This window comes from Macaca fascicularis, chromosome 2 (assembly GCF_037993035.2).
Source record: "Macaca fascicularis isolate 582-1 chromosome 2, T2T-MFA8v1.1".
NCBI lineage: Eukaryota > Metazoa > Chordata > Mammalia > Primates > Cercopithecidae > Macaca > Macaca fascicularis.
Genome location: NC_088376.1, coordinates 82836525 through 82863047, shown reverse-complemented (window position 1 = coordinate 82863047; position 26523 = coordinate 82836525). Strand labels below are relative to the sequence as shown.

Here is a 26523-nt window from a genome sequence, read left to right as displayed (position 1 = left end):
TACTGCTTGACTGTGTCAGTTTGTATTGATTTCCTGCCTGTGTGAACTCTCTTTGCATAGAGCAGAGATCCCAAACTCCATCTTTTCTCCTTTCTTGAGCAGGGTTCTTGAGAAATAGATGATGGAGGTTCCTCCAGCAAATGTTCCCTCTGTGTTCCTCATCAGCGTGGCTGCCACACACCTCCTTCTAGTCACAGGCCTCTGCCCTGACGGTCGTGAGACTCCCTTCTGGGTTCTCTCTTAACCCCTAGAGCTGAGAGGGCCCCAGGTGTGAATTCCTTTTCTTCTAGGGCCCAGCTGGTGTCCCCTCCCACTCCTATCCCAGTATTTTCAAAGTGGTAGATACCTCAGTATCTTTCTACCACTTTCAAAGTGGTAGTACCTCAGTCCACTGAGAAGGCAGAGCCACTTGTCCCATTTGGCTCACTCTTCATTCTTTCCACTAAAACTCCATCCTCAAACCAGTGGCCTTAAGGTACCATTTTGACCTCCATGTGCCCTCCATGGGTGACCACCTTTGAGTGTGAGCTCAGTTTGTGATGGATATATTGTATTTTAGTGTTACTTGATAAACACTGACTTAATCATTTCTTTGTATTTGGCAAAATTCCTTCATTCTCTTTAGCTCATTTTAACTTTAGAATAACTTTAGTTCAACTCTGAGAGGCAAGCAGGCTGCCTTTATTCTTATTTCTACTTGATAGGAAAAGAAATCAAAGGCTAAAAAATCTTAGTGGCCTTGTTCAATGTCAGAAAAATTGTAAACGATGAAGTCATTTTCAGTCATGTGCTCTTCTAAAACACAGTTCTTTTGCTTCTCTTCATTTATATTTCATGTATTTTGATCTGTTTTTACTAATTTGACACGTCACTTGAGGGCCAGCTCATGCCATAAATATCTGAATCCTTTAAAACACCAAACAGTTCAACTTAACCATACATTTGTTGGATATAAAGAGTAGTAGTTTCCTCATTTAGTGAGAGTCTTTATGTATTAGACTCCCTGTTGAATGTTTTCCATAAGTTTCCCCTCATTCTCATCATACCTCTGCTGGGTAGATTTTATCAATACTTTGGTACCATTAATATGCATTGGGATAAATTGGGAATCTTATTAAAATGTTAATCCTGATGCAGTAGGTCTGGGCAGGGCCCAGGTTTCTGCATTTGCAACAAGGTTCCCAGGTGAGTTGGATGGTCATGGGTGCAGTCTGAGTAGCATGCTGTTTATAGGTGAAGAGACTTTGGCTCTAAGAGATTAGGTAATAACACAACTGGAAGTGGTAAAGCCTTCTTCAGACGCCGATCTTGCTCCCTGGCGAGTTGCCTTCCAAGTGCAGTAAGACAGATACGTTCAAAGCGATCTCTGGGATATACCTTAATGTGGAATTTACTCTAATGGAGTGTAATGGGAGGAACTTAGGTAGGAAGTGTGATTTGAGTCAGACCTCAAAAGACTGGTAAGACTTTGACTGACAAAGATGGGACCAAAGGACTTTTTGGATAGCAAGAACAAGAAGGGAACAAGGACATAGAATGCAGTTTACAGAACATCTTCTGGGAATGGTGAGCTGGTGACTGTAGCTGATGCCTGGGGAAAGGTGTGCTGTAGCTTTAAAGGGAGGCTGAGATTGGATGGGAGAGCAGAGTAGACCGGGAAATCACTGAGAGATTTAGAGGAGTGTGTCTGTGATAGCACATTGTAGGTGCTCAGGAGATGTGCATTGATTGATTGAACGTAATCTAGTTATTAGTCATCTGTTGCCCATGTTGCACCATTGACATCTCCACAGAATTCTGTGACCTGGCTAAAGGCCACAGAATTACTCCAACATGACCTTTACTGTTGTTTATATAGAGCTTTAATAGTTTCTTTGCCTGTGGCAATATAGGATATATTACTTTTTCCCCCCCTTTCCAAATTTTTTTTGGGCTAAGAAAATGCTGCTTTTGCGCAGACTAGTAATACATGTTCTTCTTAAAAAAGGAAAGCATTGTTCCTTCAGTAGCAACTTGTAATGGGAAAACTGGAACAAAGACAAAACGCAGTCTGGTCTGAATGGAGACCGGTTTTTCTTTGTGTGAATAACCAGCATTCCAGTCAGGTTGTCACAGTGATGCTGAGATTATAACTGCTCATGCCAGCAGTCAGAGAACGTTGCCCAATTAGTTATTCTCAGCTGCTAGGTTACCTTGACAGTGGCTCAAAAAGCAGGTTTTGAGTTCAAAGGCATTCAAAAAAGAGCAGTCGAGGACTTGCAATTCTGTTGCCCTCAGTGGGGTGCAGAGACTACAAGCTCCAGCATGCGCTGGTTTAGGCCATGTAGGTGTAGTCAGCCTTGTGAAAAAGTAGGCACCTTGTAAAAATTCTGGTCTTTCATCAGCCAGCTTTGGAAGGGATTTTACTGTTTCTGGGGCCTTCAGATATTGCGTGTGGGAGACAGTGAGGAGAATGTATATTTTGGCATTGGAGGCTCTTGTAGCCTTGCTTTTTTTCCTCTCGTGAGATATCTACTTCACAGGATTGATGCAGAGATGAAATAAAATAACCTTTGCAAAATACCCTGCATAATGTCTGGGGCATGGGGAGATATTCAGTGTGAAGCAGTTCTTCTCAAATATTGTTTCTAAAGTTACAAAGCATTATACAACATGATTATTATCATCAGTTTTTGGTCTTTTCTATTCTTTCAGTCAGAATAGGGTAGGATAGGATATGGTAACAAACTCTCTTAGAGGCTTTATATAACGAAAGTTTATTTCTTGACCATGCCACATGCCCAGAGTGGGTCAGTAGAGGACTCTATTCATCAGTTACCCAAGTACCAGACTAACGTAGGCATCAGGTCCACATATGCTTCCACAGTCATCACAATGATTTGAACTGTCAGTCACATATTCCATCTGGAAGTGGAACATCACTTCCATGCACACTTCATTAGCCAAAGTAAATCATGTGGCCCCATCCAGCTTCAAGAGGGAGAGGGAAGTGCCATCCTATAACATGCCAGCAGGAGGAGAAATAGAACATTTATTCAGGCTGGGCGAGGTGGCTCATACCTGTAATCCCAGCACTTTGGGAGGCCGAGGTGGGTGGATCACCTGAGGTCAGGAGTTCGAGACCAGCCTGGCCAACATGGCGAAATCCTGTCTTTACTAACAGTACAAAAATTAGCTGGGCATGGTGGCATACGCCTGTAATCCTAGCTACTCTGGAGGCTGAGGTAGGAAAATTGCTCGAGCCTAGGAGACAGAAGTTACAGTGAGCCAAGATCGTGCCACTGCACTCCAGCCTGGCTGACAGAGCGAGATTGTCTCCAAAAAAAAAAAAAAAAAAAAAAATTTCCAACAACCATAGTGACTGTCACCTCTACCAAAGATCGAAAGGCTGATGGAGAAGAGTACTTTAAAGAAGGAATGTTAGTTAAACATAAATGAATAAAAATATCTGAACAGTAAACTTCAAGGTAAATCAATTAGATTTCAGCTGCATCAAACAGAAAACTCCAAATATTAGTGGGTTAAGGAAGATAGAAGTTTGTTTCTCTTTCAAGATAAAGAAGTTCAGACATAGGCAGCTTAGTGGTAGCATGGTAGTTCCATGGTCATCAAAACCATAGGATCATTTTATTGTTCTGCTATAACAATCTTAGCATAAGGCTTCCATTCTTAAATTCACCTCAGGATCAAAAATGACTGTAGTGTTCTAGCCATTACATCTACATTCCAGGCAGCATGAAGGAGGAGGGAGGAAGGCAGAAGAAGGCTTCTCCCAGCTAGCTAAGTCAGCTCCATTTGGGCAGCCCTTCTGAATGCCCCACACAGTAATTCTGCTTACATACCAGAATTTAGTCATGTATTCATTCCTAGCTTCAGTGGGGCAAGGGCATGTAGATTTTGAGCTGGGTGCATTGCCTCCCAAATAAAATTGGAATTTTTGTTAAGGAGCAAGGGGAGAATGAATATTGGGTGGCGTTGATCCATCTCTGTTACAGTAACTTAAGATGCAAGCTTTAGTTAAGTAGGAATGACAGAGAAAAGATTGTTCCATACACTGTCATTTTCCATTCTATGCTCTGCAGAATGTCAGCACTTACAGGAGACACAAAGTTTCTTTAAAGCGTGTTCTGTGGCCAGACAAGTTAGGAAAATGTGAAAAGTTTTGCCCAGTCTTGGAGATTCACAGGGTACATTAACACATTAAAAGCTTTGAGAGGCCTTGCAGTAAAGAAACCCCTAACCTGCTCATCTTTTTAACCTAGTGTTCCCAAACTTATTTGACAGTGGAAATTCAACACCCAACACCCATGGAAATCTGGAGGGACAAAAGGATTGGCTTTAGCTTCTTGAGTCTGCCAAAAAGCTTTTAGATCCTTGAACAGATGGTATAAAGGCCCCATTCCAAAATATTATCTGCCTTGCAAAACTAATAAGCAAGCATACAAACTTGTATGTCCTTCGTGGTGGCCCAGCCATAGAGATAAAAGCCTTGAAAAAAAAATAGATGCAAATGAAGCCCTGTTATTAACATCTGTATGAGATTTAAAAGAGTTGGTGTTGACCAGCCATCTGTACTATTACTGGTGACACCAAGTGATGGACTAAGATTGGTTTGTACCTCTGCCAGATGACAGGCCCCGGCTCCAGGTAGCTATTCTTGGGCTCCTGGCTATTCCTATGTGGCTCTGGGCCATCTCACCCTTCTCTGGAAATGGGAGAGTAACAGATGATCTAATCAACCAGCCAGTATTTCCCTACTCATAGAAAAGTCCTGGGACCTTGGCCAAAAGGCATTAACCCTGCCCTTTTCAGTGTGCACAATTCTTGCCTTCATCAGAGGTTTCCTCTGCAAAGAGGCAAAGAAGGAAGTTCCCTGTATTGTGAAGAGGAGTGGGGACAAGTAGGCAGCTGGTAAAGGGGGCCTCATACTTCTATTAGACTTAGAGTGGGGTTAGGTCCCTTTTACCAGTTTCACCTCTGCCTGTGGTCAACTTCATGGTTGCTTATAGGTATACGAAGAACTGTTGAAAATGCTTTCAAGCAAATAACGTGTCACTGGTCTGTTGTAAGCAGGTGGCAAATGAGTATCTTTGGGGGAATGGTCCTGTTAAGGCTCTTCTTCCAAAATAGAACCTTGAATTGTTTCCTAGTCTTTCTTTCTTAATTATTTAGGTAACCAGCTCTTGTCTTTAAATCCATCTCCTGCAGTTGCTATCTTTTTCTTCATCTTAAGTATCTTCAAAAAGGCAAAAGGTCAAAATATTTGCTAGTCTAGTTCCCATCATTTCCACCTCGTGTTGCCGGAAATACTGGAAAGTTACTCTGTCCTGACAGGTCTGGAAGGATCCCATGTTTGCAAATCTTTGTAAACTGTATGATACATTTTCCCAAACAGCTGTGTAATCTCTGCAACAACCTGATGATGGGAGGGAAGGGACCAGGTTGAGCAGAGGGCGGGGGTCGGGGTGGTCATATGCATATTGACCTTTAGAGCAGCTTGCGTGTGTGTGTGTGTGTGTGTGTGTGTGTGTGTGTGTTTGACCAAGTTTCGCTTTTGTCGCCCAGGCTGGAGTGCAGAGGCATGATCTCAGCTCACTGAAACCTCCGCCTCCCTGGTTCAAGTGATTCTCCTGCCTCAGCCTCCTGAGTAGCTGGGATTATAGGCATGCATCACCACGCCCAGCTAATTTTTGTATTTTTAGTAGAAATGGGGTTTCACCATGTTGGTCAGGCTGGTCTTGAACTCCTGACCTTGTGATCCACCTGCCTCAGCCTCCCAAAGTTCTGGGATTACAGTCGTGAGCCACTGTGCCCGGCTTGCATGTATGCTTTTTAAAATGACTTTAGGAGAGATAAGAAAAATTACAGGAGGTGGTGGAGATAGCTATCCTTGTCCAATATCTGTCTTGTGGCTTAGTACCCTGAAGAATTTTCTTAACCTGCCTTATGGAGTTGTTGTGCCTTTCTCTGACTCTGAATGTGTTAGAAAACAGTCTCTGAACACACAGTTGGGGCTTGTGCATTCCTTGTGTGCACAAGCAGGTTTGTAGTCGTGACTCGGGAATTTCAGGTCAAGAAGCATGAGAAGGGCTGGCCAGTGAATCCCAGCAGCTGACAAAGGATTAAAATAGCTGTGCTATGCACCAAAATCAGAAAAAATATTCAAGTCACTGTTACAAGAAGTCCTTGGATTGTTCTCTTTTTAGTTTTATATTCTTAGTTGTATATACTTATTTATGCAATGTAAGCTAGTAGACAATAATCAATTTATGTAGAATTCTTTGTTTTCATCTGTAAGGAAATAATTTTGAACTGAGCTAGTTGTGAGTATGAATATGCTAAGTCTGTGAACCGAGAAAAATATATTTTGAAAATATTATGTATCTTTTATGCTGATATATATGCATGTGGCCTACTAAATATACTGTCAAACTGGCCATGTGCACTAAATCTTCTTACATCAGTTCTGGAAATGAATGAAATCGATTTCTTAACCCACCTACCTAGATTTTGCAAAAGAACAGCAGGGCCTGCCCATCCTATCTACTGTCCCTGTTTCCTTCCTTTCCAGGCCCACTTTTTGAAAGGCAATGGGTGATTCTGTTGGTTTACCAAAGGGTTAAATTGAACAGAGGTAAAAACAAGAAGTCAAAAGACATAGGTCTTGATTTAACTCTGCCAGTAACTAGGATAAGACCTCAGATAAATCACCTAAATTCTCTTGCTGGAGAAACCTGTAATTGCACAAATGTATAGAGCCTGTCTGGGCCTCTCTTTGCTCTTCTGTAAAATGGGTAGAGATATTTTGTTGATATGATCTCAGAAATCCTCACTGCAAATGTCGCAGACCTTACTGCATTGTGGCTATCGGTGGTAGAACTGGTGATGTGAGGACTTGCTCCATCCAGATAATATTTATTGAGTATCTCCGATGTCCCCGTCACGATCCGAGGTACTGGAGATACTGCAGTGGACAAAACCAATAAAAGTTATTCATTTTTGGAGTAAAGAAGTTATTCTTTCTTGAGTAAAGAATTATTAGCGAACACTTTTTAAGCACTTATGATATGCTAGATATTGCTTTACACATTTTATATATATTAATTATTGTATCAAATAATCCAGCAAAGTGGGTACTACCATTATCACTGTTTTATAGTTGAGGAAACAGTCATAGAAAGATTAAATAACATGCCCAAAGTCATATAGCTAGAAAATGGCGAAGCTGTGATTCGATTCAGGCTTTTGGCTGTAGAGACAGTGGTTTTCACTATTATGCTATACCGCCTCTCACTGTCAATTAACTGGTTAGCTTAAAGTAATTAGCATTCATCCTAGCTAATGGCAAAGTAGGAAAAACAGAAACTAGCTTTCGATGGAAATCTGAGAGCCTGTCTGCTCTTCCTTTCTGGGGCTTCTGACTCTGATAAGAGGCAGGGACAGCAAGCAACCATGGTGTAGACAACGTGTATATTCTCAGCCACCTGGCTCATTGTGTTTGCCTGTCCTGAGGTCACTGCCCATTCTCTGGCTCCATTGTTAACCCACAAGGCCTTCAGCATCCCCGTAACCCCAAGTTAATTTCAGCATTGGCTGTTTGTAGGGAAATGAGTAATAATAGACTTGGATTCAAAATACCTGGATTTGAATCCTGGCTCTACTATGAACCAATGCTGTCATCACCTTGGGAAACTTTTCATAATACCACCAGCAACAGCAATATATCAGTGGCCATTATTTATTAAGCACTGCCATGCATTGTGCTAAATGCTTTATGTATGTTGTTTATGTATGTTGTTTTATGTATGTATGTTGTTTGTATGTATGTTGTTTTGGATTCTCAGAACCATCTTCCACGAGAGGTATTTTTACCTTTACTTTACAGTCTGGTCTTGGCTGCTCTCTCTACCACTCACTTTAATCTTGGGCAAGTTACTTAATTCCTTGAAGCCTTAGTTTTATCATCTGAAAATTGGGGTTAGTAACACCTATTTCTCAGGTTGCTATAAGGATGAAATATGAAAATATATGAAAAGCATTTAGGCCATGGCCTATCCCAATGACAGTGATAATGTCTATTATAGCTTGTTGTACAGCTTAAGGTTTTGTAGCCATTAATCCGAGAAGTGATGTTTCAAATCCAGTTCTAAAAGCTGCCTTTGTGAGGACAGGCTGGGGCTGCAGGGTCTTGAGTGAAGCAGCTGAGCAGGGGCAGGGTGATCTAAAGCAGTGTCACTGCTGGCTGCTGCACATTAGCAGGTGAAATTAAGCAGACTGCAAACCAAACAGGAGGTGAGGAGGCTCCAGTCTCCCTGTCCTGAGAGATGAAAGCCAAACAGGAAGCTACCAGTATCGAGGGTCAGTTCCTGGAGGCTTGGCTGTGACTATGTTTTGATTCTGCCAGGAGCCAGCTGGTCATTGAGGAGCTGGTATTGGTAAGAGGATACCAGTACTAGCCAGGAACAGCTCTATCGGAGCAGATGGAGTCCTGGAGTCAGCCTACACTCAGGACAGCCCTTCCCAAAAGACGATGCTTGACACGGGGAGCTGGGGAGTTACCTAGAACATTCATATGTAGGATGCGACATTGTAAAAATGCAGGCCAAAGGGCATTTTCCCAAATTACAGATGAAAAAAAACTGGAATATGAGGGATCAAAGAACACTAGTAAGGAGTGGAATCCAGACTTGAACACTAATTGTTTTGTACCAGTCCTGTGATAGGTTTGCATAATTTAATTTGTCCTACACTGATGATCAAGTAAGAAAAATCAACAATCAGTATTTTACCTAGCTATATCCATATATATCTCTATCTATCTATCTGTCTGTCTATCTATCTATCTATCTATCTATCTATCTATCTATCTATCTATCTATCTTTATGTTTTTTACTTGAATTATCTATTCCAGTTGAGATGCCTTCTTTGGGCTGGCAGGTTAATGAAGATACACTTCTGGGCTATATTCCAGATCTCCTGGATCAATACTGTTGGAGCACCTTTTCTTATATGCTGCTTGTCGTTATGATGATCTAATCACTGTGTATGTGTAGTATTTTGTTCATGTCTGCTTCCTTCCTTAGATCGGAAGCATCATGAAGCAGGGGCCATGTACCCCACTGCCTCTACTTTGGACAGTGCATAACACACAGTAGGTGGCTAGGGAGGGTGCCAGGTAGCAGCCAGGGATTAAATAAATCTTACTGTGTAAAGCAAGACCTTTGACTCTGCAAACCTCTACTGCTTTATAAGACGGGAAGTTAAAGTAAAAAATTACCTTTGAGGGACCTTGCCTGGCTGTGAGTGCAGCATAAACTAGAATCCGGGGGTTGTTGAGTCAGCACAGTTTCCTAATGCTGTACTTTCGAAGATGGTGTTGAAAAGCCTGAAGGCTCAAGATAAATGTGGAGAGTTCTCCTACTGTTCCTGTTTTCTTTGTTCTGTTTTGCTTTTGTAAGCATATGCTTGTCAGTTAGGGCTGAAACCAAACAAAACAGCTGCTAAATATGGTTCTAAAAGAAATAACATTTTGGTCTTTTTAAGGCCTGTAAGTTTAGAGTAAGCACAGTCGTTTGGCAGCTGTCAATAGGGAATCCGGGGGTAGCAGTCATTCTGGGAGCACTATCAGCCATCCATATTCTGTTGGGTGTATTTTACCCTGCCAAAGGACTGGTGGCCTCAAGTGAAAGATTCTGTCACAGAACGGCTGTGTCTTTAAGAGGCATTTTGGAGGAGGGCTGTCTAGAGTCTGTGTAGGCCATTTGCTCACGATCCGTGTCAATTTCATTTTAAAAGAAGTGGGGAGGCACTGGGAAGAATTATGTATCATCTTTCATGATGTGAAGGAAATCATCATCCTAGTTATAGATTTAAGTTTGCCTTTTTCAATCTTTGGGATTTAGCCCAGTGGTGTTATTTAGTGTTCTTATAAATCCAGTATCATTCAGAGGACCTGGAGGAATTAAAGCATAACTTAGTGGCAGGGAATATCAAACCCTAGATCTTAAATCTCTCCACTTTGCTGTGAAGCTGGGCTTGAGCCTGCCAATGCTATCTAAATTTCATTAGCTGACAGAAAAAGTATTTATTTCAACATCCCAGGAACCCCCAAAACTTAATGCGCCTTCTCAGTTGTCTTACTAATTTTTAAAGAGACATACATTTGTCCATAAATATCTGATTCTGTTTGCTAAGCATGTGGTGGGTAATATTATTGGTTGAAAAGCAATAGGTTTTCCTTTACTGGCCAGATTAGTTTTATTGGCTTTTTTAGTTGAAAATCTATAAAATGCAGACTGAATTTTACTGTGGCATATTATTTGTTTATTTCATGAACTCATTTTCAAAGATGAAAAAGAAAAGGGAGGAAGAAAATGAATATTTATTAAAGTCCTATTACATATCAGGCCCCAAGCTAGTCTAGACGCTCACAGTTCTCATAGTAGCTCCCAAGGGGGGTAATCCTGTCCACATTTTAAAGATGAAGAAACTGAGTTCAAAGCAGTTCTGAAACTGGCTCAAGGTTAGAGAGCTACCAGTTGGTAAATCAAGGGCTGGGAATTACGGTTCCATGAAGCTGATGGGGTAGTGGTTAGGAACTCAAGGTTTGGAGTCTGACCATCTGAGTCAACATCCTAGCTCTGCTGCTCATTAGTGGTGTGACCTTGAGTAAGCATTTAATCCCTCCGTGCCTCAGTTTCCTAATCTGTAAAACAAAGATAATGATAGCATCCACTTGATAAAGCTGTGATAAAATGAGCTATTCATGAAAAATGCTTAGAATTGTTTCTGACACATAAGTCCTCATGAAATGTTCACTATTACTGTAATTTTTATTGTCATGACTAACCAAGTTTGCTTTTATCAGTACTGGCTGAAAAATTACATTTTCTTTCAAGGAATATCCTGCCTTTTGATATGTAGTTATATTTCATTATGAAATAATGTAAACTACTCTACCTTAGAATTAAATTCTCTTCTCAGCCTCCCAGCAAAGGTTAAGATCTGAATAAAGGCATGTGTAGCCAACAGGGATTCTTGACTTTGGTAAATGTCAATGATTTGCTCTTTTCTCCTTGGTGTATGTAACTTTCTTCCATGCTGCTCATCCTGGCTTTAAGAGCAGCTAAGCAAACACAAGAGGGAGAATTAAGTGGATTTCTTATCTCTTAGCTTTCCTGTCTTTGTAACATGATTATTAGGTACAGCATCCTCTCCTTGCTGCACATTCTGTTGGCCACATTCTGACAGCCTGACTTCTCAATGCACGTGAGGCACAGTTTACTACAACAGGCTCTATGGATTTTATTTGGTTAGAGCTGGGAATACTACAGGGGCTTTTACATGTGACAGCTTTGTCCATGTGGGATTGGGGAAAGGAGGATAGAGGGCACAGTCGTAGAACAACTTGTCTAGATTTAAAAGAAATGATGTAAGTTTGCTAGACCTTTGGCTCTACATTCTGATCCCTTTTTTTGTGACTTCCACTGTACATGTCTTGAAGAATTGGGAGTGGGACATCAACCTTATTCGGTAAATAGTTATATCTAGCAGTTATGTATTGGACACCATGCTAAGTGCTGAAAATACCAAGATAAATATGTTACAGTGCCTGCTCTTGAGGCATTTGTAATTCATCAAGGGAGAGAAATGTAAGAGAGGCTAGCACTATGTGAAAATGGTTATCATAGAGCCGTGCACAACATATTGCGGCTGCAGAGAGAGCGGCGGTGGCGCTGATTTGAGAAAGGCTTCAGAAAGGAGGCAGCAAGCTGGGCTTTCAAGGATGGGCTTGCCTCAGAAAGAAAGCAGAAGGAATAATCTTGGCAGATGGGCAGTATGAACCAAGAGCTGAGTGTGGTGTGTTAGGAACATGAGGGACATGTGTTGGTTATAGCACAGAATGATGGAACACGAGGCTGGGAATGGAGGCCAGGCCTAAAAATGACATGACCTGACTTTCAGTTTGAACTGTATCTTGTATTATTTTAAATCATGGAGTGTCATGATTAGAAATGTCTATTTTAGAAAGATCAGTATGGATAATAGCTTAGAAGGCAGAAAGAACTAAAAGCAAATGGTCTCAGAAAAAGATGATGAAGCCTGTTGTGTGAATGGAGTGGAATAGATGGATGTGGTGGACATTTGGAGATAAGATCATTGACACTTAGTGAACAAAATTAGGGGAGTGGTGGACAAGGGTGGAACTTTCGGGGAAGTCTACCTCAAAGGTGTGAGCAGAAGAAATATAGAATCTGTGAGAGAGACTAAGAGGTATGATAGATGGTGGAGGGGATATATTTTTAACAGGAGTGATGATGCTCAGGAGTACAAAAGGGGACAACTAGGACAGGACTGAGAAGCGACCACTACGTGTAAGAAATTGAGGTCATGGTGACCTTTTGGGGAAACTACTTTAGATGTACTCTAGAATGGAGAAAATAGTTGAATGCTTATACTGTTCAAGCTATATCACAATTCTACAAGGATGTAACTAATGATGAAATGCATTTGTGTGAAAGACTATTCACAAACACCCAGCTCTCCAGGCACTTGGATTAGGGGAAAGAAAGAAGAGAGCCTAGTGTCAGTACTGAGGTGTCACTGAGTAATACCTCTGATTTCTATGTCTAGGGTTTCAAAGAGTCCCCTTCTTGCAAATACCGTGACTCTTAATGCTATTTTGCTTTGTTTCTCTCAGGATACTGTAGACTGTAGATGCTTATAGACTTCTCTTAATTCCAAACTGGTCCTCATTTCTAGCCATGATGCTTGTAGTGTATGTTGTGGTATGTCACACAGAGCTCAGTTCTCCACTGCTGGGGCACTCAATTGTCCACCTGCTAGGAGTGTAGGTAGCTAGGGATGACTTTCACCTGAAAAATGTCCTCAGCTGAACAGTGTCACTTCACCTAAGATTGTTACCTCTGGGATGGGTATTGGGGGGCAGCCTACATGCAATGACTAGTCAATGGAGGTGGGATTCAAAGGCCTGATGCTTCCAGGTAGGATAATTCTGAAGGGCTATCCTAGCTCCAGCGCTCTCATGGATCAGAAGAAGTTTTTGTTACCACTACATTTCAGTTCAGCTCTTCCTTCGGCTCAGTCCAGTTCTTCCTTTCCTCTCCGGCAGGTGTTGATTCTGAGGCATACCCCAATAAACTCACACAGTGTAAATCTCAGGGAGTCTCGGAGTTTATTCCTGGGGAACCCATCTGATATGATTCTTTCCAGTTTGGTTGCCCATGCAAGGCCAGTTGCCAGTGGAACTCTTTAGTTCCTCTGAACTTCGCTTCAGAGGCCCTTGGATGTGTCCAGCGAAAACCTTCTCCTAGCAGTTTGAACTAAAGGCTCAGCATTGAGCCTCCTTGGTTTTGATTGGTTGTGACACATACCCAAGAATAGCTTATTCAAGGAGAGAAAAGAGCGTCACAAGTCAGCTGTCTAGATCCTCCTGAGACCTACCTACTAACCCCAGCTCTGAGAAGGTACCCTGAGGTGAGTGACCCCTGGGTGTAGAAGCTGATCCCTGCTCTGCACCTGTTTGTGCTCCTGCCCTCGTCGTACATCCCTATTTGATTCCCAGGTTCCTTGAGGCAGCCATTCATCACTGTCCTGTATCTCTTCTCTTTTTGTTATTTTTTTTTTTTAGTCAAGAAAAATGAATGTTGAAAACACAATTGAGATATTTCAAGCAAATGTAGAACTTCTCTCCAAATATGTTGCAGAAACACCACCAAGCAAACAAACTACTGGGAAGCACAGCTTAGAAACAAACAGCAGCTGCCACCATTTATGGGCTTTTTTTTTTCTTTTCCTCATTTCTTTCTAATTCCGTTTGTAATAAAACCTGCTGCTCTAATGGCCTAGTAGTTTAACCAACAGAACTTTTCTTTCCTATCCTGAGGCCTCCCAGGTGGCCTTGACAGTGTCTTTTAGCTATGGGGTGTTGGTCGACTCAGAGCTTTAGTCCCTTAACAGTGTTTTCCAGTTTTGTGGTTCTGTCTGGAACCACACCTCCCAGACCAGGTGGGGCATAACTGGAACTTCTGGACTTCTGGAGTTTTCAGGACATGAGCATGGAGTGTGGTTTCTTGCCTTTCTGGCTTTGTAAGAGTGGGTAATGTAGTGCTAATTCCAATCTTTCTCAGTGACTAAGTGTTTAATCTGTTGGGTGCTTTGTTTGCTTTTTGTTTTTGTTTTTATTTGTTCTCTGTGTGGAATCTTTGAAGGCACCTACCCAGGGGCTTTTCTTGAGTTTGATTTACCACAGACTGGACTTTAAAGCATCCTGACTTGTCAGATCAAACTCATTTTTCCCTTTCCCCAGAATAGCAGAGAAACTCATTTTCCCCTTCCCCCATTAAATCCTGCTGGTGGTGTGGAATTTCTCAGCTTAAAAGTGATTACTATTAGGTATTAATAGATTTCTGACTACGTGCAAGGCATTGTGCAAAGCCCACACTTATTCTTCACAAGAGCATGACTAGGTAGATGTCATCCCTGCAGGCCCAGACAATATGTTGCTCTCGCGGGGTCTCCTAGGATCACATAGCTAGTTGAGGCACAGCTGGTATTTAACCCAGGTCTGTCTGAATCTGAAGTTCAGGCTGTTCCCTGCCTGCCTCTCAGCTACCCATTGTAATAATATATGGCATTGCTCTCATGTAAGTGTCCGGTAGAGATAGGCCAAAAGCGCAGTCTATTTTTATTTGTTCCTAAGAATATTTTTTAAATTAAATGCCTAACACTTAAAAAATAGGAGATCTCACATTAAATGCAATGTTCAGTTTCTCTTGAAAAATCTTTAGACCTGGCAATATTGTGCTAATATGTTGACAAGACAACAGTTGGCTCCAACTAGGTAAACTCCACCCCACCACATCCTACCTCCCTCAAAGAGGCTGGGGTTGCTCAGTTTGCCACAGGCCCCAACTGAACCACTTTACTTGTTTATGTTACTGGCCTGGCCTCTGCAGACATTTAAGTTTGTGACTCCTAGATTTATGCCTTTAAAGAAGCAATTTCTGTCCAGTTAGGAATCAGTAAGGGGTAAAAGTCAATTTCTGCCTCTGAATAGAATTTTATAGGCTTTGATTTTTCTTTTCAACTTCTTTGGGATACTAATTCAGTTATAATAGCAGTAATTATTGGATATTTATTGAACACTGTAACATTTAGCTGACTCCCGAGGTTAGTAGACAACTGATTGGTGGTAAGAACTTGAATAATTCTCCAATTTAGTTTGCATTTTAAATCCTGCAGTTACTCAGCAGGTACTACAGGAACTGGAGGCTATCCTCAAAAGTATATTTTGTAGAAGCAGTATTACAGAAGAGAGATGAATCCAAAGAAAATCTTTCTGAGACAGGTAGTTAAGTTGACTCTATTTTCCCTTGGAAACTGTTGACGGCCATAGGTAAGATTGCCCCACAATGCAGGAACACCGTTCTTAACTACCAGGGCTCACTCAACACAATGAACAGCTCAGATATTTCAAAGAGAAACATCCTAGAACATTAGAACCTTCTCAGGATGATGAGTCTTTCACTTTATCTCGATGTAGCTCCTGCAAGTGTGTTTCCATTTGACAGTGAGAAATGTGTTAATTCTTTTTTATTATTTCACTTGAAAAAGCATCTCCTTTTGCCTGATTTAAACACATTTCATAGAAATGTAAAATGGAAAGAAAATGGAACTTGGCTAATTTCATAGCTGCAGCTGACTTAAATTTTAAAATTTTGATAGTATTAAATGTTAACACATGAGAGCCCCGTAAGCTAAAGTTGTTATTTATTTGCTTAATTTAGGTAAGTATTTGCTTTTGATTAAGGCAATGCCTGGAATATTGTTTGAATTTTTATTGTTTATTTTCTTTCAGGACCCCGCAGGGATCTTTGAATTGGTGGAACTTGTTGGAAATGGAACATACGGGCAAGTTTATAAGGTAAGTACATTGAGCCTCTGTGTGGCTTATGTATGGTTTCAGTTCATGAATGGCGAATTGCAGTGCTATCTATACTTGCTCATAAATGGCTCCTAACAAATTTAAAATGAATTAATATACTTGTTGATTGACTCTCCATGTTTTAAAATATATCTGTGGTTATGTTGCCTAAACTGGATTCTGTGATTTGGGTATTTCCCTTCATTATATATGACTGTGTTTATATGTGACACATGAATTCTGACGCCACTTATTTGAAGCTCTTCAAGCGTTCAGTTTCCTTTACTTTAATCACTGCCAGAACTGGTTTTTGAAAGAGAAAAGAATGCCATCTACTTTAGAAATTTAAGCTATTAAACTATTGCAGCTGGAAAAGTAGATGTGTTATTGGCCTAGGGCATGAATTAAATGAGTGAGTGAACAGTATTGGAAGAAAACTTGGTTACCTCACAAAGCAAAAGCTTAATAGCAGCGACGAATTTTAGGAAATAATTAAAAGTTAAACTTGAGTTGAGACGGAGCTATGGAATAAGAAGTCTTGCTTGTCTGTTTACTAATTTTTGCTTACAAATTCACTCAAAAAGTGTTTTTGAAAGGTATTTTCCCCAAGTATAATCTACAAAAAAATGGTTGAAAATGTGAGTTGATTCCTTTTCTGATTGTCAAAAAAAAATGAAAGTGAACTGTTTTTGGACTAAAGCTTTTGGGGTTTTGTTGAATGAGCTATTGAAATGCCATCAAAACAAACCAACTGTTTCCTCATGATAATTTATAGGGAAATATCCATCATTTTCCCTAGTGGCAGCGATATGGGATGGCATTTCCATTACAAATTATCTCGTGTTCTATTTTTAAAAATTCCTGCTGAGCCCTAAACTTTTCTCAGTTAATTAAATTTATTAATCATTCAGGTTGTAATATTTTCAATTCTGCAGAATTTCAGAAGTATTATTTATAGGGTATTCTTGAGATTCTGTTTTTTAAAGCACAATTGTAAGTGGATACACATTTATATGTTTATTTACCAGAGGTTTCCCTTGGTGTCCAGGGAGAAATTTCTCCCTTGCAAGAAACGATTATTTCCTAAATTGTCCACCTTTTACCATTAGACAGAATGTAGTCTACCCAACCTGCTCACTTGACGTTGATCCTGTCTGACACAGAAAGAAATGTGTCTCAGCAAAGCTTTTAAGTACTTGCAATGAAGATAATTAGGTTGGAAGATTGTGTTACTGCGTTTTGAGAAACTGGATTGAACTTGTGAAGTAACTAATGAATGAAGATCTGACTTAGGTAGAAAATTACTTCTGATTTGCTGTCAATATGAAGGAGCAACTCTGTAGCATGGTGTTGGTTTTATGGTGCCATTTCTTAGAGCCTTTCCATTTCATTGTTTCCCACCCATAGGATATGCATTTGGGAGATAGTTCACAGCTTGGTACACTAATTCAAGAGGTGAAACTCTGCACTCTTATAAGAGGAGATACCAAGAGATTCAATTAAGGATGAGAATATTTGGAAAATCCAGAATTTTCCATAATTTCTTGTTATTTGAAAAAGGCACGGAAACAAATGGCAAGAGGTCTCAGATCTTTTTAGAGAGGGAATATATTTAGCAGCTAGGTTGTCAACATTATTATTCTACAGGATTCCGTTCTCTTGGTGGTTGATCAGTACTATGGCACCTTCCAAGTTAAGGGGGATTCTACAAAGAATGGTCATGGTGAATGCAGTGAACTTTGGGACAGGAGATTTGGTCTCTTACCAGCGCCATTGTTTTCATTGTTTTGTAACCACCACAGCTTTTCTGTGTATTAGTCAAATGAGAATGTAGTTAGAAATGCTTTGGGGCCTGGCCAGGTGCAGTGGCTCACACCTGTAATCCCAGCACTTTGGGAGACCAGGGCAGGTGGATCATTTGACCTCAGAGTTCAAGACCAGCTGGGCCAACATGATGAAACCCCGTCTCTACTAAAAATACAAAAATTAGCCAGGTGGTAGTGGCATGCGCCTGTAATCTCAGCTACTCAAGAGACTGAGGCAGGAGAATATCTTGAGCCTGGGAGGCAGAAGTTGCAGTGAGCCGAGATCTTGCCATTGCACTCTAGTCTGGGCGAGAGCATGAGACCATGTCTCAAAGAAAAAAAAAAAAAAATAAATAAAGAAATGCTTTGGGGTCTTGTGATGATTTACTTAAAGAATTATAACTCCCTGCCTAGTTAAGGGTTTGGTTTCTAGGCAACCAGATGATGTTAGGTAGCACTGCTCATGAACAGACCCTGTGTTTCCTGAGGCCACTAATCCAGTCCTGCTGTCATTCTGAATTCTGAAAGATTAAAATTTAATAAAATAGCAACATATGAGCTAAAAGATATGTGAGCCTAAAGTAAATTACATTAAAAAGTGATTGTTTGCACTATAGATTATACAACTTTTATGGAATATGTATATTTCTAAACTATAGGTATAAATAGAAATGTTGTAGCTCTAGGAGGAGGCCTTTATACATAAAATCATATGGTAAGTATTTTCTTTATGTTAAATACTGTATTAGTCTGTTCTCACGACGCTATGAAGAAATACTTGAGACTGAGTAATTTACAAAGGATAGAGGTTTAATTGACTCACAGTTCTGCATGGCTGAGGAGGCCTCAGGAAACTTACAATCTTGGCGGAAGGCACCGCTTCACAGGGTGGCAGGAGAGAGAATCAGTACCCAGTGAAGGGGAAGCCCCTTATAAACCATCAGCTCTCATGAGAATTAACTCACTATCATGAGAACAGGATGGGGGAAACCGCCTCCGTGATTCAATTATCTCCACCTGGTCTCTCCCGTAACACATGGGGATTATGGGAACTACAATTCAAGATGAAATTTGGTTGGGGGCACAGCCAAACCATATCAAATGCTAAGCCTTTGATTTTAATTTTTAAAGTCTCTCTTTTGGTATTCCTGGTTTTCATAAAGTCAGGTATAATTTTACGAATAAGTCTATGGACATAACCTTTATTTTATGGAAAAATTTATTTTAAGTTTCTTTTTTATAAGCTGCCCTAAGAGAGTCATAATATAATTTTGTTTACAGGTAGTTTTAAAGAAACGTACTTAATATAATAAAAAGTATATGTAGGTATTCTCTGAATGTATCTGTATTTGAGTCAGGTACATCTAGATGTAAAAATATAAATATTTTATATAAAAGCCATTTAAAAATGTTTAGTTTTTCAAAGTTGCTTCTAGTCTTACTCCCAATTCTAGCTTATTCCTGTTTTGGGCAAAGTTAGATTTGTTTATCTTTAGCATTTTGGTCCTAGGTAATCAAGTAGTGATTCAGTGTCTGTTTTTTGCTTTTATTTACCGAGGAGCGTAGGTAAATAATAAAGAATAGTAATTCACCCTCAGGACTTTTAATGAGGAAACCATCTCCTTCTGCTCATGGCTGCATTAAAAAATAAACCAACAAAAGACCACATACCCATTTACTAAAGGTCTTGGCTGTTTATCGGCATGCCACCTATTGGGAACCTAATGGAATCTGGACACATTTTTGTTAAAATAGAGTAATTCTTTTAGTAAATTGAAATAATTGTTTAATGTTTACTGGTAAGATACCACTACAAATTAGCCATAGGGTTTAAATAAATGTTGGTCTATCCTGTCTCCTAATTTGCCCTTTTGAATATAGATTGGTTATTATGGAGATGAAGACATATTTTATCCCAGGGTGATAATGTGAATTAGGAATATGAAGGATTCCTAAGTATTTCTCATATTTCTTTTCAATGCTTCTTAAGGTTGTAAAGTGCAAGATAGGGAGGCCATTGTGGTGGCTATAGTGCTTATGAGAGAGAGATGCTGTGAGTGTGTATATTTCCAATGGGCTATGAGAATCTTCATAGTCCTCATTCTGAGTTCTCCTCTGCCAGCTGGCTGTCCAGCCCATCCTTGATCACCTCCAGTCATGTGGAACTCATTACTTTTCTGTCAGTCCATTTTCCTGAAATTCCTTTGAATGTTCTCACATTGTGCTGAGATCCTGCCTCTCTAAAATGTTTACCATTAAAACCCCATTTCATACCTCTAGAGCTATTTAAAATTTAAAATTAAATATTCTTTCACAAGAATGTAGACCTTTTGGGCCGGCCGTGGTGGCTCACACCTGTAATCCCAGCACTTTGGGAGGCTGAGGCGGGCAGATCACCTGAGGTCAGGAGTTTGAGACCAGCCTGACCAACATGGAGAAACCCCGTGTCTACCCAAAATACAAAATTAGCCGGGCATGGTGGCACATGCCTGTAATCCCAGCTACTCGGGAGGCTGAGGCAGGAGAATCACTTGAACCAGGGAGGTGGAGGTTGCAGTGAGCTGAGATCCCACCATTGCACTCCAGCCTGGGCAAGAAGAGGGAAACTCCATCTCAAAAAAAAAAAAAAAAAAAAAAAGAATGTAGTCCTTTTGATATGTGAAGATTTCTCCCTTCTTCCTCCAAACATATGCTTATGCCTCCTGTTGTCCAGGCAATGTAGCCTCAGCTGCTTGATTCATTCTTGTGGCATAGACCTGAGGCCCTTCATTATCCCTGCTTCTGCGCTGGAACTGTTCTATTGCTAAAAGTCATGTTTTATGCTTGTAAATAGTTTTATATTCCATAAAACTTTTTGAATATATAATTTAATTTCTGTTAGAATGAGCACCTTGTTCTCACTTCAGAGTCTTTATAGTTATAGTTCCCTCTACTTAGAACAGTTTCCCCCCAGCCCTCTCATGGCAGGCTCCTTCCCCTTCAGGTCTCAGCTCAAATGTTACCTTCTCAAGGAAGCCACTTTTCATCCCTGCATCTACTACAGCCAGCCACTGCCTCTGCTTCCCTCTGCCACAGACTTTCTTTATTACATTAACCTGTTTTATTGTTTTTATGGTATTGCCACTCTCTGAATTATCTTACTTCCTTGTTTATGTCTGTATTTAGCAATTTAAATACATAAGTCAAGGGAAAATAAAGTCAGAGACCTAGTCTGTGTAGACCATTACGCTATCCTAGTCTGGCACATAGTAAATGTTGACACTTGTGGGGCCCAGAATTGAGCTATGTTTTCCTTGATAATTCTTTGTATATTGGTTCCTAGTTTAAAATTTTTTTTAGCATTTTCATAAAATATTAATTTTTGTACTTTAGAAAAATATATTTGCACAAAAGCAATAAACAAAATGCTCTACCTATTTTTTTTTGTAAAGGGATGGTGATGTAGATCTTATGTTTAATGAATTACCAGCAGTCTGCAGAAGCAAGAAGAGTATGCTAGAAATTTACAAAATGAGGCAAAGCAGTTTTCTGGGGTTTCATCTCCTGGCAGAGGTCCTCAAACTTTAGTATGTAAAATGAATATCTGAGAAAGGATTAAAATATAGATTTCCAGGCTCCAACTTCTGAAATTTTGATTCAGTGGGTCTGGGGTATCCTCTGTGAACATTTAATAAATGTAAATGCTCATTCTGTTGTTCAAGATCTGGGGACTGCACCTCCAGAAACTGCAAAATGATTGTATGTTATCCTGTTATAGGTCACTTGAGTGAATGCTAATCCTAACAGTTTTTGCAATCATTTATTTTAGGATTTCCATGCTGACTCAAACTTACATAAACCAAGAAAAGCAAAAATCAAAAGATTTTGACCTGAGATGTGATACCCACCTGTTTTGGCTTGTTCAAAGATTTGACTTTCAGTGTTTTTATTTGATATGCTTATGATGACAGTTTACAGCGGAATAATTTAACTCAAGACCTGAGAATCAATATTGTCAAAACTGACCTCACATAGCAAAATCTCGGCCTGTTGGGTGGAGATTTTCTCATATCTGTATATTGTGATCTCTTCATTCACCTTCTGCTAAAATAAGATAAAACATTTCAATAGTAAGTTTATTAATAGTTTATTTGTGGAGGTGATTCTATAACACTACCCAGGATACACTGTAGCTTTTCATAGCCTGCTGCAATGAATCATGTACTATTCACTTACTGTTTGGCAAGGGGTGAGTATGGGAGAATGGTGTGTTTTATAGATAATAGTGGCATTTGTTTTTTATTCAAGAATTTCTAACATAAAGAATACATTCTTTCACATTTGTTGAGTGCCCATGAAAAAAAGCCCTGTGCTTTGTATGGGAATAATGCAGAGCTAACTGAGGAGGTTCCTACTCTTAAGAAGCGTGTAATCAGATTATCTAATTAGGACTGAGCGCTCACTGTGCGCCAGAGGTTTCTATGTATATTGTCTCAGTTATTCCTCATGGTGGTTATGGTCTCATTTTATTGGGGAGGAAGAACATTTATTAAATCACATTCTCACTCTAAGGCAGGGTTTCTCATTCTCAGCACTCCTGAGATTTGGGGCTGGGTGATTCTTTGTTGTGGGGGCTGTACTGTGCATTGCAAGATACATAGCAGCCTCCCTGGCCTCATCCAGCTACAAAACAGCAGCACCCCTAAGTTGTTGCAGCTGAAAATGTCTCCAGATTTTCCAGTGTCTTCTGTGGGGGTAAAACCACTGCTTTAAAAATGATATAGAATGGCAAAACTCTTAACAATGAGGTGCAAGTGGGGACAGTGAGAGTATAGACTATTTAGGATTTTTTTTTTTTTTTTTTTTGAGACGGAGTCTTGCTCTGTTGCCCAGGCTGGAATGCAGTGGCCGGATCTCAGCTCACTGCAAGCTCCGCCTGCCGGGTTTACGCCATTCTCCTGCCTCAGCCTCCCGAGTATCTGGGACTGCAGGCGCCCGCCACCACGCCCAGCTAGTTTTTTTTGTATTTTTTAGTAGAGACGGGGTTTCACCGTGTTAGCCAGGATGGTCTCGATCTCCTGACCTCGTGATCCGCCCGTCTGGGCCTCCCAAAGTGCTGGGATTACAGGGTTGAGCCACCGCGCGCGGCCGCGACTATTTAGGAATTAATGCTGTCCAGGCAGAGTGGAGACCTGAATGGGCTGCAAGATGTGGGTCTGGAAAAAGCTCAGAGGCCTTGGCATTTCCACTGTATCTGGGAGTGTAATTGAGCATTTTTATAAGTGGAAAGAGTATAATGAAAAGGACTTTGGAACAGGACTGCCTGAGCAGGATTTTGCTGAGTCTGGTTTTGCTCTGTTCCAATCGTGTGAAGATAACCAACTTACCCTGTGAGCCTGGATTTCTTTATCTTTTATTACTAGTACAGAGTAGCGCTGTTAATGAAAACTCAAGTGTAAAACATTAATATGTGGAAGCGCTCAGCTCAGTGCCTGACACATAGTAGGCACTCAATAACCTTTTCCTCTTCCCAAACACATATGCCAGTTCTTCCCATGGTCTTGCTTTCATAGAACATTTTATGCCCTAAAAGAAACATTCATAGAGGAATGAAGTTAGAAACACATGTCTTTGTGCTCCACATTCTACACTTGATTTACTGGTTTTTATGTATGCTTAGAATGGCATTATTTGCATTAAATATTAGGATGGTACAAAAATAACTGTGGTTTTTGCCATTACTTGTAATACTTTTGCACCAACCTAATACCAGTATTACTTTTAATGGCAAAAACGGCAGTAACTTTTGTGCCAACCTAATACAATTTTCAATACTTCTTGCATTGTATTTGGTGATATAATTGCCAGTTGGATATTATATTTGGTCTTTAGTGCTTAAAAAAGCCAATTTCTCAATAATGTGTAAAGAGAAGATAGATTAATAGAGGAAACAGGAATTGGTTGCAGCACCGTGGAACTTTGGTGGGGTGAAAATGATTTCTGAATAATTTTGTATTTCACAAGTTTTGGAGGAGAAGCAACAGTATTTCTTCTTCAGGTAGTATAAGGTCTCAGGAGAGAGTCTTTATTGTGAGATTAGTGAAGGGGTGTGGAGCAGCAAGAACCTCATTTAGACATTAAGGACCTGTCAAATGGTTTTGGTTCTACCCTTTGCTTGCCTTAGCTTTGAGCTTGCCATAGATCTACTTGGAACTTCAGTTGTTCTCATCTGTAAAATTAGAATATAAAGAAACAATTTTCATGATATGCCCCATGAAGCTATTGTGAGGTTGAAATCAATTAATGACTATGGAAGTATTTTGTTAAATATAAATTCCTATGTGCATGTAAGATTTGATTACTGCTATTGTCATTTATTACAATAGGAGGTGGCAGATTCCTGTTATCTTGGGGTCCAGGGAAGTTTATTCCTATGTTGTTATTTCTCTTCTTCATCATCAGGCTTTATTATCTATTCTTAAGTTGTAGTTTGGCTAGAATTAAAGGTAACAATTTTACTTCCATTTTCCAATAAGTAGGAGAATCATTCACCTTTGAAATATGTTGGCTTGATGAATTTTTCATCCTCGTAGATCCCTAAGTTGTTTGCATCTAATTTGTCTGAAGACCATGCCACTTTGTGCTATGATCTGTTGAGTGTAATGAATTAGATGGTTGTCATGTGAACATGGAGGGAAGACCTTTGTGAGTGCCTGTGTGCTGGATGCCGTATGGAAGTGTTGATTTCTCTGCTAGGTGGCTGAACCTATAGAGTTGCTCAAGACTTGGTACAGGGACTGTGTGGGATTTCTTGTTGCTACTAGTGGTTTGCAGCCTTCTCTTTTTATAGAACTCATCTGGATAATTTTGCAAAACTATAGATAATTGGGCCTTTCTTTAAAAATTTGATTTTAGTTTGTCTGATGTTGGGCTGGGGGAGGTTTTATTCCAGACCTTCCCAGATGCTTGTAATGCATAGCCAGGATAGGGAGCCGCTGGGCTGAGGCTCTCTGTAGTCTAAGTGCTCTTTTGGGGATCTTTGCCTTTGGAGATGAGTCTACCCCTTTTAGCTCTGTCTTGGGGTTTTGTTTACCTTTATTCATTTATTCAGTGTCAGCCTTCATAAGTATCTAACAACTGCCTGGCATTGCCTTCAGGACAGGGTTTATAGATAAACATGTGGCATGGTCCTTGCCCTCCAAGGGTTTGAAGTCTCTGGGTGGAGAGACATGAAAATCGATCACTTCAATGTTGTATTCCATGTACCACAGCAAGAGTATACAGAGCAGAGCCAAATCTGTGGGGGCTGTGGGAAGACCAGGAAAGGCTTCATATAGGAGGTGATTCTTGAGTGGAGTCTTAAAAGATGAATAGATGTATGTGGAAGGGGAATTAGGCACTCTAGGGAGAGGTAGTGTTACCAAAGGCTTGACTGCTGTTGATGGCCTGGGCCAGGGTCAATATCCTGAGGTGAAGTAGGGCTACGAAGCCTTTAAGATAGACATGGACAGATGGCTCTTCTGGCCTTGAGTCTTGGCCTTGAGACTCATTAACTGTGTGAGCTTAAGCAAGTCATTTAGCTTTTCTGGGCCTTGGTTTCAGGTATAACGAAGAGGTCCGGCCAGAAGGTCTCCAGAGTTCCTTCTGGATATGACATCCTTTAATTCTAAGTAGAGAACTAGTCTGGATAACCTCCACAAGTTGCTTCTATGAATCCACTTACAGCCTGTGCTTTTCCAAATACAAAACTGAAATATTCTAAACCGTTAGCAAAATGATTTATACGGAATGCCTAACATTATTAAGATACGCATTTGGCCTGGTGGCATTGCTTGGTGTAGTTCTGTGTTGAAGGATGTAAACACATGCACATTTTATACCATTCTCTCATTAATCAGAGCTGCAAGGTTTTAGCAGGTTCTCACTGCCTCAATGAATGATGATATATACTTTCTAATAGCGCTGGAAAGAGGATGAGATTTTCTGTTAGGAATGGACATGGATTGGCACTCATGTACTCAATTTTGATTTGAAGTATTTACAATGCTTTAGTCCAAAATACTTCATTCCATCTCATATTCTATCAATGAGTTGCCAAATAACTTGATGCACAACCCCCTCGTGACTTGTAGATCTCATAACACCCTTAATGACTTGGTGATTATAAAACACTTTCAAGTAATTAAACAATCAATAATTACTATTCTGGGTTATCTGTAACCTGTAAAATGAAACCCTGCCAGGATTACAGGCACAGAATTTAGGGCTCCACACGGTTTTTAACTATTTCCTACATGGGAAACATTTGAGACTCTTTAATAAAAAGAATAACCAATTAACTGTGGTACGGAGATTATATTTCCTATCTCTGTAGTTTAACCTTAAGTATAATTTCATTAAATCTGCTTATATATTTTGCATACGCAAAAAGAAATATCTGCTGTTTGGCAAGCAAATATATGCTTACTACTGCATAGGAGCCTTGTCGGTGGTGAAGGTCGAGAATGGGGTCATTACAGCCTCTGCTGCTGGGTGCAGCGGCCTTGGGTATTGCTTCGGATCTTGGTCCTGTTGCTCACCTTGCAAGGCGAAGCACAGAACTACTGTGTCCTTTCTACAACAAAGGAAAGGACAAGTGTAGCAGCTGGTTACACCATTTTTCTAAATAAATTACAAAATGTCTACTACAAAAATCATAATAATAATAACCGTATTATCTTTGTGGACAGCAGAGAAGAGTTAGGAACTCAATATGTGAAGAACTCAGTCTCCTTTAAGGAGAAGGTGACTTC

At 40.2% G+C, this 26523-nt stretch overlaps 1 protein-coding gene across 17 annotated transcripts in view; it reads left to right on the top strand.

Annotated features, from left to right (window-relative positions):
- Window positions 1-26523, top strand: part of TNIK (TRAF2 and NCK interacting kinase) — a 409008-nt gene that overhangs the window by 73101 nt on the left and 309384 nt on the right. For all 17 annotated transcript variants that reach the window (XM_074031398.1, XM_074031397.1, XM_045385097.2 and 14 more), the window contains exon 2: window positions 15882-15947. Coding sequence is in view for 11 of the 17 variants with exons in the window: in XM_005546378.4 (XP_005546435.1) it covers window positions 15882-15947 (66 nt within the window). In the remaining 6 variants the exon portion in view is untranslated. The remainder of the gene's footprint in view (window positions 1-15881; window positions 15948-26523) is intronic.